Source organism: Onychostoma macrolepis, chromosome 04 (genome assembly GCF_012432095.1).
Source record: "Onychostoma macrolepis isolate SWU-2019 chromosome 04, ASM1243209v1, whole genome shotgun sequence".
NCBI lineage: Eukaryota > Metazoa > Chordata > Actinopteri > Cypriniformes > Cyprinidae > Onychostoma > Onychostoma macrolepis.
In genome coordinates this window covers 10,200,898-10,223,565 of record NC_081158.1, presented here as the reverse complement: position 1 = coordinate 10,223,565, position 22,668 = coordinate 10,200,898, and the positions used below count along the sequence as shown (strand labels likewise).

The 22,668-nt window shown below is 37.6% G+C and overlaps 1 protein-coding gene across 2 annotated transcripts; it reads left to right on the top strand.

The window, feature by feature from the left end:
• Positions 1 to 569: 569 nt before the first annotated feature.
• Positions 570 to 14,144, top strand: LOC131538721 (gastrula zinc finger protein XlCGF57.1-like). Of its 2 annotated transcripts, none has more exons than XM_058772785.1 (3): positions 570 to 622; positions 1,674 to 1,826; positions 8,442 to 14,144. In XM_058772785.1, the coding sequence occupies exons 2-3, from the start codon at positions 1,742 to 1,744 to the stop codon at positions 10,004 to 10,006; spliced, it is 1,650 nt and encodes a 549-aa protein (XP_058628768.1). In that variant the 5' UTR covers positions 570 to 622; positions 1,674 to 1,741; the 3' UTR covers positions 10,007 to 14,144. The 2 variants fall into 2 exon arrangements, with proteins under 2 accessions (XP_058628768.1, XP_058628767.1); XM_058772784.1 differs by lacking the exon at positions 570 to 622 and adding an exon at positions 771 to 1,013.
• The last annotated feature ends 8,524 nt before the right edge of the window (positions 14,145 to 22,668 follow it).

Here is a 22,668-nt window from a genome sequence, read left to right as displayed (position 1 = left end):
GTATAAATGGTTTCTAATACTATAGTGTTTTTGAACCATACTATAGTAAAGTGTATTATACTGTATATATTATATTATATATAACACTTTGTTATTGAATGCTACAGCATACTGTAGTATTAACTATAATGAACTGATAAACTGTAATAAATACTGTAGTATGCTTTAGTTTTTACTACAGTAAACTGTAGTGTATTATAGTATAATATACCCTATAGTTGTAGAAAACTATTGGGTAAAGTAATTTGTGTATATTACTATAGTTACCACAGTTACCACAGCAACTATAGAATTACCACAACAAATTAATTCAAGTACTTTACTATAGTATGGTTCAAAAACACTATAGTATTTACTATGAATTACTATTAGAAAAAAATTAAAGTTCTGTCTTTAAGACAGAATCTCATATTCTTTAATATGTAGTTCTTAATATTTCCAACACACCATTGGACAACATTTGCTTAAATATGTATTTCACCAATAAATCAACTCTGAATTCCTCTGGCATTTAAATGTGTATTTTTGTATTTTAGACAGTGATGACAGGACTTTTATTTTGGTGTTGTGATGTGACGTCATAAGACTGCGCCGCTCTCAGTTGTGATTCGGCTGAAGAAAGGTTTGTGTGTTTTAAGCATTTAAAGTGTTTAAATCAATGCAATTAGTTCAGGAGATGTAATAGTTTTTACAAGCAACGTAAAATGGTTTAATTATGAATTAAGTAAATATTGTGTTACTTTACCTAACATTAATAAACGTTATTTTTCTGATTAAACTGCACTGGCACATGAATAACAGAAGCTGCGTCTCATCTCGCTCCCTGTTTAGTGACTCAGTTTATAGTGAAGATGAGTTCACTCGCTGCAAATACTGAGAGAGAAACGGAGCTTCATCAAACTAAACAGTTAACGTTAGGCTCCTTCGCAAAATGATTCAGCGCAAATACAACAAACGCAATGACGATTGTTACAAACCAGCAGTTTTTCGTGAAAATATCATTATTAAATATAGTAAGTATTAAATGTGCAGATAATAATAAAGACAACATAATTAGGGTTGCCAACTTCAGAAAAGGGAAATAAGGGACGCTACCTCCTGTGTTTATCATGAGCTTTTCTCACAATACTTAACCTCTGCTTAATATTTTAGCTATAAACTTGGATTTATCTGATCATGTATTTTGGCTGCTTTAAAATCTTATTTCAGACATGAAATTGTGTTTGTTTATGAAAAATACACTCTTCAGCATTAGAGTAATCTCTCTGCTGGTCATCACTCAGAAACATCTGCAACGTTTTAATTAGTTTACATGGTTATGAAAATAAAACTAAAAATAACCTGCAGGGAATATTCTGGGAAGGTTCTCTTTAGGTTATAAAAGACAAAGACGCATACAGGGAAAGCTGTATGTCTGTGAATAAGGAACAAACTGCGTTCTGTATCATACAAAGTGCTTCTTTGAAGCCTTAAATACGACGATTCTTTATCAAACTGAACGGTTGGCAACTCTAACCTAACACCAAATGCAACACATGCTGGTGTTTTTTGTCTCGTGGTGATTTCAGGCCATTAACTCTCGCTCTGACTCACTGATCAGTGCAGTAACTAGGGAGCTGATTGAGACACACCCAGAGATTTAGTTTGCACTTAATTATTCTCATCTTAAACAGGACAAAGTGTTCAAACTCACAGAAAAACTCCTGCTGAAGCGACAGATCCACGTGACACTGTTATAAAGATGGCGTTTATTAAACAGGAGAGTGAAGACATAAGGATTGAAGAAGTATTCAGTCTCAAACATGAAGATACTGAGGAACAAACAGGTTGGTTTTCATTCTCAAACTCTGTCATTTGATCCTTATTAAAATATCCCTCTCTACTGAAATAGATGATATTTTTAAAGAATGTCATGAGCGTCCTAATTGAAGTTGTTTTATTTTATCGGTCCTCATGCTGACCAGACGAATACCGGACAAAAACGCACAAAATGTTGAACGTCAAAATGACTGCTTTTGGCAAGAGACTTTATAAATCTTAAAAGAGCTAAAACGTCCTAAATGACTGTAAAGAACAGGGAGATCCACATCATGAGCAACAGATTTTAAAGAGAAAGCACTGCTTTTATGCTGAATTCGAGACTTTGGTCTCATCCACACAAAGCCAGAGCTTTCCATATACAATTGTTTCCCCTTGTTCTTCTGTAAACATGGCTTCGTCTCAAGAATAGGGCTGGGTATTTTTGGCCATTTCTTATTTTGATCATCAATAGGTTTCAAAAACAAGTAATCGAGTGCTCGCGGGGCTGTCCTGGAGATGATGAAAATGAATGTTAAAAATAAAAATGACATGAAAACATGAACACATGATTAAAACACTGTTTTATTATGATTACGATGCAGTAGCTGGAATAGCTGCCTGAGGTGAAGCTGATTGACTTTATACCAATAAACTGAAGCCCATTCTTTGATGCATCCTATGATATTAATCAGATAACTTCGCTATATAACAGACGTAACATTACAACTTGTATCTGCACAAAAGGATGCAAATGCCAGTGATGCCCATGCTGCCATGAAAGCGCAAGGAAAGCAGACAATTTACTATAGATTTCACATTCTATAAAGTTCTCATTATAATGTTTCTGGCATTCATGTTTATGGCAGATTTGTTCTATATTTTCATCTACATTATCAAGTGATTCCTGAAATTGCCTGCGCATTTTAAACGCGTACGAAAACAAATTTAATTGAAATATGCCTACTGTTGAACAAATTACGACAAAAAGCACTGCAGCATTATTATAACGTCAGTATTTTTTAAAAAGAAACATCTAAAAGCAATATGATGTCTCACATAACTCAGTCAATATCGTGGATTGCATTTGAGCATGAAACTGAACACTGGTAATATGCATTCAGCATGTTAATAACTCCCAACGTTTCCTATATTAGATTAATCAGATACTCGATCACTGTTGCACATCCCTACTCATGAAATATCTGCGTACACACGAAACCAATGAAACCAACTCGAAACGATGTAGTATATAAGCCAGAATAGTATGTGGCGCTGTAATTCTGCCACAGAGACGCACTAAAAACAAAGACGATTTGTGCGCTCATATTCAACATATGAATCGATGATTCAGTCTTCTAGCGATTCAGATCGATTCACAAATTTCAAAAATTGATATTTCTAATTATAACATGATGTTGTCGGAACAAAACAGGCAGAACTCAACTGCAAGAGCGGTGCAGAAAAACTAATACATCCTGTCCCACTTTCAGTGGGGGCAAGTGTTAGGAAAAATATATTAATACATTTTTGGTCTTTTGTTAATATGCGAAGTAGGGATGTGCCCGAATAGTGAATCCATATTCTGAAAGGCGTGGAAAACAAACAGCGCGTTCTATGGAGCCACTAAAGCGACATGATTATCTGCTTGTTAGCGGTTGCCTGTTACATTACAGTACATCAAATTTCACTTACCACATATAGAGAGTAAGGAGAGATGACTGATAGGACGATGGCAAATGACTTGCAGATCCTGAGCACCACTGACAAACAGCTAATCTTGTAAAATGTGTGGTAAGTACTGCCACACTGTAGTATACTAGAGGTATGTGTATTGTACATATGATTACAAATCTCAAAAGTCAAAGTAAACAGCGAGCGCGCATTCAAAAGCACATTCATTTTCAATGCTCTGCATATTAATAAGGGTTCCCTGATGCCGGTCACTTTATATACAGGATAATTACCCAACGATATAATTGCAAGATAAAGCATTGAAGTATATATATTTCTTCCCATCTCGTATTTATTCCCTTTAGGGAATCTGTAGTACATGTCTTTCCTTTCCGAACACTGTATTAGGATTCTGGCACATCCTTAATAGGAAGTATAAAATATTTTTGATTTAATAGGAAGTTAATAGGAAACACTGATTTCTTCAGTCAGGACTACCCATACTATAGACTGGTGTATTTTTGTATCAAAAAACTGGTGCATTTGACGTCCGGTATGCAAAAATTAAATTACAAAAAAAAAAAAAAAAGTATTTTATCGTGACCACAAGAATCGATATGAATCGAATTGTGAGGTACTGGAAGATTCCCACCCCTAGAGGAAACGCCGTTTATAACATGCATTTAAAAAAGCAACACACTGATTTTTCCTTATGATGACTTGTAATGAGAAGCGTCTATAAACCTGCTGTCCAACAAAAGAAGACATTATAAGTTCTTGCGTTATAAGAGTTATCGGTCGAGTGTTTGAAACAACTTCCTTTTGTGATCCGATGTGGCTTTTTATCACAGAATGAGGTGGTAAATATTAGGGATGTGCGCTACGACTAATTTGACTGTCGTTTAAATGTAAGTTTTGTATCCGACTAGTTGACTAGTCTAAAAGCTAGAAAAAAAAACTGTGCGTGTATAACAGCCTACAGTTGAAATACTTAATCTTTGCATCACACTGTCATATTCCTCTGAAATCTGCTAAAAATAGGTCACGATTATGCCGTATGCTTGCCTCACGTTATCATCATCTAATTTTAGGCGGTCGTTAAACAGAAAATAAGGAAGAGCATACACTCAACATAAACCAGTGCATAGCTTATTCATTCAGATCAGCTGGAGCAATGCAAAAATGGAAAATAGACTGACAGAATTCTTCATTTTCATATAACGTTAGCCAACATATTAAAACGCAAGTTAAAAAAAAAAAAGGAAAGTTTATCAAGGAATAGCATTAACAGGGTTCCCACGGGTCCTTAAATAGCCTTAAAAGGTCTTAAATTTACTTTATCAAATTTAAGGTCATAAAAAGTCTTAAATTGTCTTAATTATGATTTCAAGAGGTCTTAAATTTGGGTACAGACCAGAATCGCGCTATGGACTAGTATCTTAATGTGACCACAGCTTAATGTGACGATTAAACTTCAAAAGGCTATAAATAAAATATGAGCACTGCAAGTTTCAAAGTCCGGTGCTGCGCTGCGTTGTGTTCTGCTGTTACCGGGGAAACTGTTGGAAAGCGCCTCCTGCTGGCAGAGAATGAATTTGCATGTTCAATAGGGCTGTTGTTATGAGTAGTAGGGGTCGACCAATATGTGTTTTTCAGGGCCGATACCGATTATTACAGACCAAGTGGACCGATAACCGATATTTTTAACCGATATATTATGTCTGATGTAAAAATGCAAATTGTCAAAATTAAGAATAACAAGGGCTCTGACAAAAACTGCCTTCCCTGGTGTTGGTTGCACTTCTTACTCTTGTCATCCTCCATGCATCCATCTACAATAAGGATAATATACAGAGAGAGTTAAAAGTGGGGCCACTGCATGCTTCATGATTAAGCCTATGAATACTGTACTACAGCTAAACAGCTTGGGGAAATGTAAATATTTGGCTTCAATAATTTACGTTAGAAATGTATGTGTAATAGCATAACCTCTCATAATTATAATATAATAAGTGTAAATAATTTAATTGTCTTCATAGCTCCATTGTAGAAGAAGACTGCAACTATTTTAATTAAACTATAACACTAATAGCCAGTTATAGGCACACTTGGTTCAATAGCCTATTGAAATGTCACAATTTATGTCGTCCTAATCTTGGCCTGTGTGACAGTAATTTCCATTAGTTGTAATTTACAGTGGAGTGCAAATGAAGCCATAAAACATTAATTTCAGTTATCTTTTAATCAAATGAGAGTTTGATTAAACTAAATTTTTTGGCAAACAAATGGGTTTACCATTAAAACATGGAAGAAATAGCGTATTGTGTGATTATTCTTTTAAACAAAAGTTGTTGTTGTGGTAGTAGATAAACCGAACTTTTATTTTGACGGGTTGCCATGAGGACCTCTTAAGTTTCTGTATAGCCTATGTATGTGATATGACGATCTTTTTACTCAAATGAAACGGTCAAATGCTCAAGAAGCAACTCTCAGAGCAGTTCTGGGGATGTTGTTCATGTATTTATGTCCTCATTTAGTGAGACGGCAGATGCTGAAAACACCGCGAGCGTCGCACACTTCAGTGTGTGTGTGTGTTTAATCAAAACCGCGCGTCTGTGCCATTCACATATACAGAGACACGCAGAACATGCATAATTCATATTTAAATAAGTCTTTTTGCAGCTTAATATTTACAGATACTAGTCCATAGCGCGAGTCAATTTAAGTGTACTGACCTACTTTTGATTAATTCATCCAAACTTTGACGAACTCCGTGACTCCGTGCGTTATACAGTAAATTCCCTTTATATGACTGATTCCACGATTCCGTCCGCGTTTTCCCCATCGCGGAAACAATAAATGGATAATATTGAGGTGTTTTGCAACTTCAATGTAGTGGATTGTTTTGAAAATGACCGATACCGATAATCATAAAAATGCTTAATATCGGCGCCGATAATCGGTCGACCCCTAATGAGTAGCCGGAGGCTGTAGTTTCAGAACTGGATTTCTAGGACCCTATAGTTTTTTTTGTTTGTTTTTTAATTATTTTATTTTATTTATTTATTTTTTGCATTTATGTATTGTGTCAGGTCTTCCAGCCAGTTAATCCAGAACGTGGCAGCAAGATTAATTTTTAATGAGCCAAAAAGAATGTAAGAGAGAATGAAGAACGTCACACCTCTCTCTATTCTAATTATATTCTTTAAAAAAAAAAAAAAAAAACCTAACACTAGCTTTTCTAATCTTTTTGTATTCTGTTTTCTTTTTATTTATTATACAATTAACAAAAGCAAAAAAGGCCTCTAACACTAGCTTGCTCTATTCTTTTTCTATTCTATGCTTTCTTTTTATTTATTATATAATTTAAAAAAAAATCTCTTGCTACATGTACTGCGTTAGGCTAAATGAGACTTGTTATAGCACTTGCATATCATTGCTCTTTTGTTGATTTTGATTGCTTCCATTGTCCTCATTTATAAGTCGCTTTGGATAAACGCATCTGCTAAAAGACTAAATATTAGTGGCTCATACTATTTTATAGCACTTGGTATTCAGTTCTGTATATTATTATTTTTAAGGAATTATGTAGTTATTTAATTGTATACACTTAATTATTGTCCTAACCAACTCCTAACTCTAAACATACCCGGTGGTAACCCTCTTGAAATATTTAACCTAATTTATTTCAATATTCAATATATTCTGGTTTAAAATTCAGTTTTCTTGGAAAACCGCAGCGCTTCACGTCTGATGTGGTTTGCATCTGTTTGTTTGATGTTTGAATCAGGTCTACTCTGTTGGAATAGATAGCGCTGTCCCAAAAAATAGGGTCCTATGCAGTCCTAGAACTGCAGCCTCCAGTATTGCAGGAACATTGGGTTGTTTTTGTTCAGACCAATGCAAAAATCGACCCATGTTTTTACCCTGCAAACACACAGAGCTGTAAATGTGAACTGGTTGATCGATAAAGAGATAATTCATTATAAAAATCTAAACAATAAAATATGTTTGTATGTTATTTAATTAATATGTGACCCTGGACCACAAAACCAGTCTTAAGTGTCAATTTTTCAAAATTGTCCAAATTTTGAGTTGTCCAAATGAAGTTCTTAGCAATGCATATTACTAATCAAAAATTTACTTTTGATATATTTACAGTAGGAAATTTACAAAATATCTTCATGGAATATGATCTTTACTTAATGTCCTAATGATTTTTGGCACAAAAAAAAAATCAATAATTTTGACCCATACAGTGTATTTTTGGCTATTGCTACAAATATACCCCATATACTTAAGACTGGTTTTGTGGTCCAGGGTCACATATAATAATTTATTGATAATTGTTTAAATTAATATAATTAATACTTTTGACTCATCCATTTTCTTTAAAAAATGGTTTAAAGGCTGAAATGTGAAGTGTATAATTTTATAAAACTTTTTGTTTCGTGAAAACTTCTATCTGAACTGTAAATCATGCTTTTTACATTCATTTTACAGTTTACCATAGACATTGCCCTACCCTGCTCATATGGTATTAATTTTATTTGTGCAGGTCTTAAAAAAGGTCTTAAATTTGAGCTTAAAAAACCTGCAGCAACCCTGATTAAAACCGCTTTTAAAAATGTACTTCATGTTGGCTATATTGTCTAAAAACAAAACAATGCTCGTTTTACTTACTCAGACCATGCGCATTTGTTCAGTGAATTTAACATGTTAACGTAGTCTGAGTTCATGGAGCTCTCACCTAATGAGCTGGTGATCTGAATCAGGTGAGTTAAAATAGAGACATAACAAAATGAGTGGAGCAGTGGGTCCCTAAGACCAGGAGTGATTGGTCTATAATATCCCAGTTTTGTTGGAAAATTTTGATGTTTCGATGTTTTAATACTTTATCTTGGTTTTGATGTCTGTTGCTTTAAGCCATTAAAGTGGCACTAACCTGTATTTGTCTTTTTTCACTTTAGACCTGATGGTGCTGAAAGAAGAGAGGCGAGAACTGACAAAAATGGAAGAGAAAGATCAAAATGAGAGACTTGACGTCATGACTGTGGAAACAACTTCATCACCAAAAAAAGTTCAGAAGACCAAAACTAACAGTTGCTTAATCTGCCTTCAGTGTGGAAAGAGTTTCAAGAAAAAATATAACCTTCAAATGCACACGAATGTTCACAAATGCCGTCAGTGTGGAAAGATATTCACATGTAAAGAAAACCTTAAACGCCACATGAATAGTCACACTGGAACCAAGCCTTTCATATGCCAACTGTGTGGAGCATGTTTAGCACATAAACAAAGCCTTGATTCCCACCTGAAACGTCACACTGGAGAGAAGCCATTCACATGTGATCAGTGTGGAATGAGTTTCAGACTTAAAGTATCCTTTGATTACCACACGAAGAGAGAACACTCAGGAGAGAACTGTTTTACATGTAATCGGTGTGAAGAGAGTTTCACTTGTAAAGGAAACCTCAAAACTCATATGAGACTTCACACTGGAGAGAATCCTTTTACCTGCAATGTGTGTGGGAAGAGCTTCACATATAAATCACCCTTTGATACCCACATGAGAAGACATACTGGAGAGAGGCCTTTTGCCTGCAAACTGTGTGGGAAGAGCTTCTCACGCAAATCATCTCTTCAGATTCACACGGTCGTTCACACTGGAGAGAAGCCGTTTCCATGTGATCAGTGTGGAAAGTGTTTCAGACATAAAACAACCCTGGATTCACACATGAAAATTCACACTGGAGAGAGTCCTTACATCTGCAAATTTTGTGGGAAGAGCTTCGCACAAAATAGAACTCTTAAGATTCACATGAGAAATCACACAGGAGAGAAGCCTTTTGTGTGTGCTCAGTGTGGAAAATGTTTTACCCGAGAATCAAACCTTACTTGCCACATGGCACTTCACTCAAAGGAGTATAAATGTCATCAGTGTGGACAGAGATTCCCAGACAAGAGACACCTTACCTGGCATGAAAGAATTCATTCTCGAAAGACTTTCACGTGCCATGACTGTGGAAAGAGTTTCAGATTTAAAGGAAAGTTTAATGTTCACATGAGAATCCACACTGGAGAAAAACCCTTCACCTGCACTCAATGTGGAAAGAGTTTCAGTCAGAAGATAACTCTTCAGATTCATACGAGGCTTCACACTGGAGAGAAACCTTTCCCGTGTCTTCAGTGTAAGAGGAGCTTCACATATAAAAGAGACCTGAACCGTCACTTGCAAACACATGGAAAGAAACTGCAGTGCTCTGCGAGTGGAAAGAAGCTTAGAAAAAGGAGCAATTTGAAAAATCAAAAGCACGTTCGCTCTGGAGGAAGGCAGTTTAATTGTGATCAGTGTAATAAAACATTTCTTTTGCCATCACACTTACAGATACACCTGAAAAGTCATGCAGATGTGAAACCATATTTGTGTTCTTCATGTGGAAAGCGTTTTAAATGGCTCAGTAGTTTAAAATGGCACCAGAAAATGAGCATCTGTGTGAAACTAAAGCTCCGTTCACACCGCAGCCGAAAGTGACCGAAATCTGATCATCCACCTTCATGACTATTTTCATTCTTCTCCTCTAGATAGACTCTTCTGCATTTTTAACCACTGTGTATGTGACCATCTGCTTTGCTATAATTCAGTTGTTTTGTATAATTCAGTATAATTCAATTTTGGTTTGTCGCAGGACGCACCTTTGTGAATATGAAATTAATATTTCTTGCAGACGTATGAACATCTGATTAACATCATTTAAAGAGCGGATCACGGACATTCTAAATTATTTACTTCTTAAATACATAGGCTAAGTGTCTCGGCGACGTATGCCAGATGAGCAAATGAATAGGGAATCTACACACATCTATGGTCTGCTCGTCACTCCACGGAAGAGAGGGGTGGAATCAGCAGAGCTCATTAGCATTTAAAGCTATATTGACTAGGTCAGCGTGCTGAAAACAGCAGATTTTGACAGGGTAAAGGTGTTTTTTACACTACCATTGAGAAATTTTAACCAAAGTATGTTATAGACTTTTCATTAAGACCCTAAAGAATCATATCAACTTGTGTAAAATGGGCATCCGATGACCCCTTTAAGTAATGTTAAGGAGAAAATCGAGATTTTCTGAATTGACGGTTTAGTTGACCAAAACTGTTTTAGTTGGCTAGTTGCAGGAGAGAGAGAGAAAAGAAAAAAACTCACATTAATCTGACAAAATGACCGGTTCTGCTTACCGAACAGTGCTTTATTCTTGGGCTGTAGAGCAAACGCAGGATACAGTTGTTGTTCAGATCGATGCAGCATTAATTCTTTATCTTGAGAAATGTTCTTATGTCCATTATATCAACTTGCTAAATAGGTTACAGCTCAAAATTAGCATATGTATTTACAAATTATTACATTATAAAACCAGCATTTTTAGGCGCGCGCCGGATATGGGTGTCATAAAATATTTTTAAGACAAATTAATTTGTATTTAATATGATCTAAATTTTATAAAAACATTGTAGTAGGCTACTGTATTGTTTGTCTAATTGCTAAATATGTATTTTAAATGTATCAATACATGGTTCATGCATATATTGCAGAATATTGAAAAATATAAGAACTAGAGTCCCATATATCAAAATATATTATTTCATATATCACATTATATCTTCCAATATATTCACACATATTTTTGTTTCGTAAGGGACAGCTGGCTGGAAGATGAAGGCACTGTGGCCGTAGCATCTGAAATATAGACCGGACTTTGTAGAATCTGTCCTGTGAGCTTCCTTGGCTACTGTTATCAGTAAAATGAATGAATCTGCTCAGGGCCATAAATCTCCATCTGCTCATGATTTGTACAATCAGGTCTAATCGGCTGTGTGAATCCCAATAATCATCCAAAGATGGGAAATGATATACTCCCATGTAAAGCAGTATGGCTAGAAACTTGGATCTCCTTTGGATTTGTCTGGAAGGGATATCCATTCACTTGAGCAGAGTAAAGATCGGTTTGCTCACTTATATAATTCACCATTTCATCAGTGTAAAGCCTGCTGAAGTAAGCAAAAGGAGAACCAACCTCGCTGATTTCTGGGGGAGCAATGTCAGGGCTACTGAATGGTGTAATATCCATCTTCTTCCAAGGTTTATGACTACTGGAGGTGCTGGTCACACTGTCTTTATTGTGATCTGAGACATACATTAGTCTTGTTTTACCTCCTGTCTTCCTGTGGCTACTAGTACTTGTCCCTGTCTCCTTGCTCTAGCATCTGTATATCTTCATGTTCAGTGTCATTATCGGTGCAACCTGCATGCCCTGGTACATAATCAGGATCCTCAACATCATCATCTTCGCTGACATAACAAAAAAAACATATATATTACCTGAGAGGTGGTAAATTATTCAGTGATGTTGAGCACTACCATCCAAGACAAATTTCTGATGTGTCGGATTGGAGCCAAGATGTCCAGAAGAAACCAAGCTGCATTGGCAAGTACGTAAGTATTTCTTTGTGGTACATTGGCTAGCTAACATTTATACCACATATATATAAGGGATGCACGATATGAAAAATGTTAACCGATACCGATAACCGATAATTAAGTCCTTCTCATGGCCGATACCGATAAATTTTTTATATTATTCATTTTCATATAATCTGCAGTTTGTGCACACAGGAGAATACAAAATCTAAGATGCACTGATGAAACTGATATTTTAGTAGCTCTGGCCTAACTTTAATAGCAAACATCAGTCCTGACTCTTCAAATGTTTTTATTTTTTGTGTAAGGCATCACAATACTTAGTAACAGAAATGGTTTAACAGAACTATGGTTTATCTGCAATTAACAACTCATTAACAACAAATTTATATTCAAATATTTCATGCATAAAGAAATGCATCTATTTAACCTTTTTAGCGCATGAGGTTAAGGAAGTTATATAGGGACTTTAAGCAACAGCTGCGAATGGAACGGCTACATCTTTTATTAACACATTTGGTCTACCATTGTTTGTTTAATATCAAAACTTTCAAAAACACGGAGCAGTGTAATTCTTTTATTGAGTGATACACAGCAGGTTTAATCGGAGACATTATTAATAGATTTACTATCCGCCGTCTTCTTGTCTCCCCAACCTGCTTCCCTTGGTGTTTTTACACATAGAAAAGGCATAAAGCATACTGCATTGTCCAGTTTTCTCTCAGAAAGATAATCTGAGTTACTATTGCAATCGCAACAGAAAATCAAAATACTGGCCTAAACCAAAGTCCCTTTAAGGCAAGTCATGTCACTCAGCGGCCATCTTTGAAAAATCTCTTTGAATGGGGAAACATCAAATTCTCCAAAACTGTTCGCCAAGCTTACAATTAAATTTCAAATTTGAAATCGGCAATAAAATCTGACAACAACTGTATCATAAATGTTGATTATTTTGCTCAAATAGCGTTTAAAAAAAGCATGTTTTTCAGGCTAGACCCGCCAGTGTGCATGCACAGTCCTCAGCGCACGTTTCAGAGCATTTACTGTTTCTATAGCAACTGGGAATTCTAACGGCAGCTGCAGTGATGCGCTGACTTTACCGATTAACGATAGGCTCTTTCATTCAGAAGGCGGGGCTTCGTTCGATAGAGCTACATTATTTTGCTGACTGATGTATTGACGCAAGTAGCATCCTCTGTTAGGGTATAATTACTGTTTTTTCTAAGCAGAGTGGCCTACAAACTCCATGCGAGTGTTAAAGCTGACTTCTGCAGATGAAACTGACACTAGGGGTGGGCAGATTGATCCTAATATCGATACCCACGTTGGTATTGATATCGGATTGATACTAGCCTCCCGAGATCGATACTTTAGTTTAAATATCTCTAATCTACGCAAAAGTGTTGCTCCTGTTCCATAAAAGAGCGGACATGTCTCTGAATACACCGCTCCTTTCACATCTTACGCACACGTTGCTCCTCCCCTGCTCTGCTGTGTTTAGTTGTCCTGTCATCATGTGACTCAGTGGCGCCAAGCAAGCACACAACAAGCACTTTTAGCTGCTCTGAATGAGAGATGACAGACAGAAAGAGGAGCGCCGTGTGGAGCTATTTTACAGCAGTAAATGAAAACATTCCAAACTGCGATGTTTGAAGAAAGTCTATATGCTACTGTGGCAACACCACTAACTTACACAAACACTTAAAACAACACGAAAAAGAGAACGCCGAGCTCCAAAAGAAACGGAGAGAGGAGGAGGCAAATCCTTCAGACAGACCCCCAGCAGTGCCAGCACTGAGACAGAGATCACTGGCCGAGACTTTTCAGAGAGGCTATGAATATCCAGGTAGCCATAGTGGTGAAATTAATATTTTAGTTATATAGGAGATTTAGACATTAGTTAATGCTAATTTGTAAAAAAACAAAACAAAAAATTGAGTAATTGGTTATCATAGTTGTTACTTTAATCAGCAGACTGATTAAATATAAACTATATTCAGCACATTGAAACCTGCTATTTATATGAATTATTTTACTGGAATTTAAAAATATATACCATAAACCTGAAATATGAAAATGGCTGAATATCCCTTTTGTGTTAACTGTGAAAGGGACACTATAGGATTTATATTTTGGCTACATAGGCAAGATAGTCTTTAAGCTAGACTTAATTATTTTGCTATTTCACCTAGGTGGTTCCCCAAGAGCTATGGATATTACAAGGAGCCTTGCTGAAATGATTGCAAAGGACCTGCAACCTCTCTCTGTGGTCGAAGATGAGGGTTTTAGGAATTTTGTCAGGACACTCGATCCACGTTACAGGATTCCAAGTAGGAACAATTTGATGGAAGGGAAAATACCAGCAATGTAGTATGAAGAGTGCCATTTGAAAGTGAAAAAATCTCTAGATGGTGCAAACAGTGCTGTACTTACAACAGACATGTGGACATCAAGAGCCACAGGGGCTTATTTAACTGTATCATGCCATATTACTGATGAGAACTGGCAAATGCAAGCCTATGTACTAAAAACCTGTAGTTTTTCAGGATAACCCAGCGCTGACAACATTTGCAACACAATTAAAAAGGGTCACTGATGAATGGGGCATCACAGACAAAGTTCAGGCTGTAATAACAGACAATGGTGCCAATATGGTTGCTGCTGTGCGCAAAGCAGGTTGGGCACATTATCCATGTTTTGCACACACACTAAATTTGGTAGTAAAAGACTCCATTAAAGCTCTCCCTGATCTTCTTGACATCCAGCAGAGGTGCAGTGCTCCACAGCACAAGAGCAGCAGAGAGGCTCAAAGAAGTTCAGAAACAACTGAAGCACAGCACAATGCCAACGTCGTTTCAGAGGTATTGAAACCTTTTACGGTTGCTGTCAGTACCTACCTGGACATAAGATTTAAAAACATTGGGTTCCGCGACATGGCAAATATTGAACCTGTGAAAGGGCGACTCATCACTGAAATTCAGTCAATGATCCAGACCTCAGACCTCAGCTCAGAGTCTGCTCCTGATCCAAGCTCAAGCTCGGCCACAAGCTCTGCCTCAGCAATGGCTATTGCAAATACCTCAAGCTCCCCTGCAGGGGCAGCTGCAAAAGGTGGGATATGGACAGACTTTGACTCTCAAGTCCTTGCTTCCCAGCAGCATCGGACAACTGGCACTGACGCCTTTATTGAAATGCGAAGGTACTCAGAAGAGAAGCCAATTCCACGGGATCAAGACCCACTACTTTGGTGGAAAAAGAATGAACCAATGTTCCCGTCTCTTAGCAAGATAGCCAAGAAACACCTGGGCATCATTGCATCATCTGTACCTGCAGAAAGGATTTTCTCGAAGGCAGGAGAGTTAGTAAGCCAGAGGAGAAATGCAATAAAAGGGAAACATGTAAACATGTTATTGTTTTTGAACAAAAACCTCTAAGTCTTAACAGGGTGTCAAAGTTTAAAAGGGGGCTGCGGGGAATATTTCCTTGGACATAGGAGGGCGTAAAGCCAAAGACTGAGAATCAGAGGCAGTAGTAGTTTGTGCTTTTGTTTAGTTATTTGCACTTTATTTACTTAATTTTTTTACAAGCAATTGTTTGCACTTTGTTTATAAAATGAGGCAGATGTGTCTAATGAAAGGGATACATTTTATTTTGTTATTTTGAAACAAAACAGATCGAAAACTGGAAAAAAGTTTTAAAATATTTGTTCTCCAGTAATAATTTTGTGCACTTTGTTTATTTAAAATATATTTGAAATGTATATTTGTTTTAAATTTATTTGTTTAAAGACAGAGAAGTGCTAAAATATCAGTTGTTTTGTTATTATATTATTGTTTCTAAACAAAACCCCCAGACTGAAGGAAAGGAAATGTAAGTTTATAAAATTCATTGTTCTCTAGTAAAAATTTTGTGTTTGCAAATTCAGTTCATTACAGTAATAATAAATAAATAAAAATTATTTGGCTTAAAAGTGTTTAAAATCTGTCCTGGGTTATAACATACACATTTAATTATGCTTTGAGAGCAAACATTACAAAATCTTTTAGTGTTAATAAAAATTTATTCTGATTTAACATATGAATGATGCATTCACCTCATAAATCATGACACACTGCTCTCCCCTACAGGAAAGTACATGTAGGTTCAATTGCATGCTTTGAAAAGTAAAAGTATCGGTATCGGTATCAATATTGGCGATTCTGGCCCTGTATTTACTTGGTATCGGATCGATACCAAATTTTGCAGTATCGCACACCCCTAACTGACACATCTGACGGTGGTGACGAAAACCTGAATTTGTAGTCATTTTAATTATCAAATACATTGGATCAATCAATTACTGTATTATAACAAAAACAACAAACAGTGAGTATGTTATTGTTAATAAAGCTTTTATTCAAGAGTCACATTTAAGTATTTTTGGAACACAAAATCTTGACGGTGGTGACAAATTTGCCATTTCTTTCACAAAACAAATAGAGTTCATGTAGTAGCCATTTTGTTTTTTGTTTTTCTGTTGATGCTAAATGCTAATGGAACCTGCTTCAGGAGAATAAAATGATCTAAATATTTCAAGTAATTTCCTCAGAAATTGGAAGATGTCGTTGACATATCATGGTTGTGACCAGGAAATATTAACATTAGGATTTAAAATATTCTAACACCATAAAACTCACCAGAGTCTGTCTGACAGTGATGTACTCTGCAGAGGAGGATCCTAAATTAAATTTAAAATTAAATTGAAGGGGATAATTGTGTTAAATACATTCTATTATTAATCCCCACAACATTTACAGTTGAAAATATTTTTTATTTTTAAACCTGATAGCAGTTACAATTGCTGGACATGTTTTGTCCCATGTCTCAAGAATGACTGAAAAACGGCCGGTTGTGTGCATTTTTTGTAGTTTACTTAAAGATTTAAAACCAAAGCATCAATGTTTTACCAGTTTTCCAATAATAAGTGCTACATTGATGAATTAGTTTGTGTCAGGATTGATAATTAGTCACACAGAAATAAAGGCTGCATTTACACTGCAGGTCTTGATGACCAATTCCGATTTTGTGACTATATCCGATTTTTTGGACGGCGTGCTTACATTTCTTTTAAAAGTGACCCGTATTCGATGTGTGCCTTTTACACTGCACTTGGTGAAACAAGCCAAAAATAGCATATATGACATCACAAATCAATTTGAATAGTACAATGAGTTTAATTTATTGACATGGAATTCATATAGAAACTTTTTTAATGCAATAGTTACATCTATACATCAAAATAATTATATATCCTAGTACAAATTCTTCAGGACAGTGATGTACGCAGCTCCGCTGAAAGCTTGCGAGTGGAATAATACTCAGGTGGTAGATATTAAGCATGTCACATCGTCTGTGTTTTTTTAGTAATTAAAACTAAATGCGTTCATCAGTGATTGTATATCAAAGGCAGGGACATGTTTGTGTGCATTTTATTTTGTGGTTTCAGTGGAACGAACGGGACTGAAGCGCTCGTCTGAGCACGAGCCGCCGTCACTGACAACAGCAGCAACGAGCACTCAGCGTGATTTAAAAAACAACACATTTTATTTAACACAAACGAACGAAATTAATACTCTGCTACTCAACTAGAGATGTTTCATTTTTTTACAGGTATGTCTGTACCGCGAAATGTTTCAAAAACGTTTGAAACGTCATGTTTTTCAATGACGTAGGAGTCGCATTTACAGAGGAATATCCGATCTGACCGCTTACACGGCAGGCGCAAGTGCACGGATCCGATTCAAATCTGATTTATTTCCACATATGAATGAGGCCTGAAACCGATCGGAGAATATCGGAATCCATGTGATTTTTTCCTGCTTACACGGTCGTGGGCCATATCCGATCTGTGCCACATGGGAGGAAAAAATCGGAATTGGGTCACTTGACCCGTGCAGTGTAAATGCGGCCAAAGTGGTATTTACCGTTATTTCACAAAATAAATAAACACACAGCTACTTCAGTTTCTGTTTATTTGTAGTCACAGACAGTTTAGGTTTACATCACATTAGAAAGAATGATCATTTCTTACAATTTTTCCATCAAAATATGACCATGAGTAGCTTTAGCACTCTCTCCAGTCCCAATACATTGTTATATTTTCAATCAGAAAAACAGAGGTAGCTCCCGAACAAAAAATATAATTACGATTAATGACGTGCGTGGAGCTACAAATATGAACATCAGGTATAAAGAGAGGAGACGTATTGACAGATAAAATATGTAAATAAATACATTTGTCAGATTTTTTTGTATTTACCATGTTTACTATTATGGTAATGCATACATAGTCTTTTCCATCGCATATTTCTGCCTTGTATGGTGATCATTATCTACATCGGTTCTCAAACAGAAGTTATTTTGAACACTCGCTGCTGCCTGAAAGCAAGTTTGGGTGAAAATTATTTGACAAGTCTTTAATGTTTGTTAGCTGGTAACTGTATGAAATGATTCACGGAGACACGGAGAAACTCTGACAGTGGAAACGTGGCTATTGAGTGTCACGTCCCACTTGTTTACTTCGAACCGGAAGACGCTCCCACTTTTGACGCAAGGCCTCATGGGGCGTAGGAAACTTGTGGATACAGCTAAGGAAGCCTCGCACATATAATTTACAAATGTCTGATGCAATAAATAATCATTGATCTTTGTTTAAATTAAACATAAAACTATTTAAACTCAGCTTTTTGGACACATCCCATCTGGTGTCTTGACCAATTAGATAGGCTATTATCTTAGCTAGGGTTGTTCCTTCCATCATAAATCAGCATGTTATCAGTCACATGGTCTGAATTTTACACTCTGGCAAAGTACACTTTTGGATGTGATTTCTATAACCAGAATATGATACATTTGACAAAGAATCAATTGGAAGAAACGTGTCAAGCTCATACATACCAAACACGAATAAACTTTAAAGTCATTCAGTAGTTATTAAAAAGACATACATAATATGTGCTTAAAACATGATAATCTAATGTGTGGGTTACATACATAATATAGTGTTATGCCTAGCAATGTCCTTTTAGGATGGTTTTACGTGCATATGCAAAAGAAAGTCTCTGTGTATTTCTGTGGAGACCAAAAGACATGTTCTTTGGACAAAGGAATTTCAGTCTCAGTCTTTGTCTTGTATGTGTGGGGGAAAAGTCAATCTAAAGAAGCTCGTGATTTCTCTCGTGGAACACATGTGATGGCCATCTCTTTGAACATTAATCTTGATTACTTGTCCCAAATTTGACGATCTCCTTTCGGCATTGTACTTGTCAATGAGTATTCTTTTGTCTTAATGTTGCAAGCTGTTCTGTGAAAGAGGCTTGTTGGTTAGGCTTGCTCCAGAAGTTGGAGATAGGAATCTTTACGACGTTGTACTGTTCTCCTGGAATTTCAGCTCCTCATGTTTCGATGTTCTGATTGAATCTTAGTTTTGTCTGACTCGTTCTGATGCTACACTTTACAACTTTACAGTTGCTTACATTTAGATATAAGATTATATATAAAGCTCCCTTCAGTTCATCATATACTTTATTATACATTTGTTTTCTGATGTAAATCCTGTGGTTTTCGTGAAAAAGACTTTTATTTTGGTGTGTCGATGTGACGTCATAAGGCTGCGCCGCGCTCCGTCTGTGATTCAGCTGAAGAAAAGTGAGTGCTTTCAACCATTAAAGTGTTTAATCAATACAACTCGTTTAGAGAACTGTGTATAACTGCGACATTAAATATTACCGAATGTAAGTTAACACTTTGGTGCTTTATCTATCTATCAGACATTAATGAGGGCTATTTTCTATTAAATTTTGCGCTCCCACACGTGAGTAACGTTAACAGAAAAGCTGCGTCTCATTTCGCTCCCAATTTCGTGAATCAGTTTATCTTAAACACGAATTCAGTCACTGGAAAGTAGTGATGGAGAAAACTCAGAGTCAAATGAATCAATTGATTCACAAAAGATTCGAATCAGCGCTCGCTGTCGACTCCAGCTGATTAAAACTGTAAATACAATGAGAACAACAAACACAAACGTGTTGAAAACTTTTACAAGCCAACTGCAAATGTTTTCATTAAAGCAGACTCTATTAAATAAAACCTACAAATCTTAAATAAAAATATTAATTAAAAACTTGTCATCTTCGTTTATGTTATTTTCAGTGCGTGTTGTTGTCACCTCTTCTCTTTCTTGTGCGTTTTGTACCTGTAGTAATTCATGAGAGGGTGCAGGAGTGTTTTTCAACATTATCTGTTTGTTCCTCCATATTAACCAACAAGTCAGTAAATATCTTCCTAGGTTTCCTTTGTGGGAGAGGAGGAACTGATCTGACTGGTGTTGGTTCCAGAGTGGGTCTGGGTTCAAGAGGGGGGAACTCTACATCGAACGACCAATCTCCTTGGGCTGGAGGGGTATTAGTCGTCCCATTCTCAGTCACTCTTCCCTGTGGAGGTGTTTGTACGTGAATATGTGTTGTGCCCGCTTTGGGCCTAACTGTTTGTGTTTCACGTGGAGCTTCCTCTACGGCAGCTGCACATGACTCCTTTTCAAATCAAATCAAATCAAATCACTTTTATTGTCACATCACCACAGCACAAGTGCCTTGGTGAGTGAAATTCTTAAGAGCGTGCTCCAGACAGTGCAAGAGAAAAAAAACAAAAACAAAACAATTTACATATAGACAGTACATATTTACAGACTGTACAGAAGACAATGTGCAAAATGGAACGGTGTTAAAGTGCAGTGCGTGGCATGTTGTGTGAGTGGGAGTGTGCTGTAGGGTGTATTAGTTCTGATTGTTCATTAGCCTGATAGCCTGAGGGAAAAAGCTGTTCCTCAGTCGGCTAGTGCGGGATCGGATGCTGCGGAGACGTCTCCCTGAGGGCAGCAGAGAGAGCAGTCTGTGGGATGGATGGCTGGAGTCCTTGATGATCCTCCTGGTTTTTCTCATACACCGCCTGGTGTAGATGTCCTGGAGGGAGGGAAGCTCACCTCCAACAATGTGGCTGGCAGTTCGCACGACCCTTTGCATAGCTTTGCGGTTGCCAGCGGTGTTGTTTCCGAACCAGGCGGTGATGCAGCCTGTCAGGATGCTCTCCACAGTGCAGGTGTAGAAGGATCTGAGGATGCTGGGGCTCATTCCAAACTTCCTCAGCCATCTCAGGAAGAAGAGGCGCTGATGTGCCTTCAGCACTGCGTCTGTGTGAGTGGACCATGTGAGATCCTCAGTGATGTGAACGCCGAGGAACTTAAAGCTGTTTACCCGCTCCACAGGTGTCTTGTCGATGGAGATGGGTGTGTGTTCTCTGCTTTGTCTCCTGAAATCCACCACCAGCTCCTTGGTCTTGTCGATGTTGAGTGAGAGGTGGTTCTCCTGGCACCATTTAGTCAGGGTACTCACCTCCTCTCTGTAGGCTGTCTCATCGTTGTCGGTGCTCAGGCCTATCACCGTTGTGTCATCGGCAAATTTGACGATGACGTTGGAGCTGTGTGTAGCTGTACAGTCGTGTGTGTACAGGGAGTACAGGAGTGGGCTGAGAACGCAGCCCTGCGGGGCACCAGTGTTGAGGATCAGGGGAGATGAGGTGTTGTTGTCCATTCTGACCACCTGACTTTTGCCTGTCAGGAAGTCCAGGATCCAGCTGCACAGAGATCTGTTCAGTCCCAGAGTCTGGAGCTTCTCAACCAGTGTGGCAGGCACTATGGTGTTAAATGCTGAACTATAATCCACGAACAGCATCCTCACATAGGTGTTCTTATTTTCCAGGTGGGAGAGAGCAGTGTGCAGGGTGAAGGCAATAGCGTCATCTGTGGAACGGTTTTTGTGGTATGCAAATTGTAGTGGGTCCAGTGAGGCAGGTAGCACAGCGCAGATGTGGTCTCTGATGAGCTTCTCAAAACACTTGCTGAAGATGGGTGTCAGAGCAACGGGCCTCCAGTCATTCAAGCATGTGATTTTATTTTTCTTAGGTATGGGCACAATGGTGGATTTTTTGAAGCATGAGGGAACCACAGACAGAGAGAGGGACAGATTGAAGATGTCTGTAAAAACCCCAGCTAGTTGGTAAGCGCTTGCTTTGAGCACACGACCTGGGATGCCATCTGGGCCCACAGCTTTGCGGATGCTCACCTTTTCTGCAGCAGCCGCAGGAGCGCTCTCTGTGTGGGCGGTGTTATGAGCCTCGAAACGAGCATAAACAGTATTCAGCTCGTCCGGTAGAGAGGCGGCAATGTTTACAGTAGCTGGTTTATTCCCTTTAAAATCTGTGATGTTGTTGATGCCCTGCCACATGTTTCTTGGGTTTTTGTTTTTGAGTCGTTCTTCAACTTTGTTTTTATACTGTCGTTTGGCTGCTTTGATGGATCTCCTGAGATCGTAGCTGGCTTGTTTCCGATCGTCAGTGTTTCTGGATTTAAAGGCAGATGTCCGCGCTGACAAGGCTGATCGAACATCGCTGTTAATCCACGGTTTTTGGTTGGGGTAGATACGGACTGTTTTGGTCGGAACTACATCCTCTATACACTTCCTGATGAAACACGTGACCGTATCTGAATACGCCTCTATGTCGTCATCAGACGCTGCCCAGAACATGTCCCAGTCCACGTGATCAAAACAGTCCTGTAGTATAGCATCCTATTGGTCCGACCAGCATTGAATTGTCCTGAGGGCGGGTGCTTCACGTTTCAGTTTCTGCC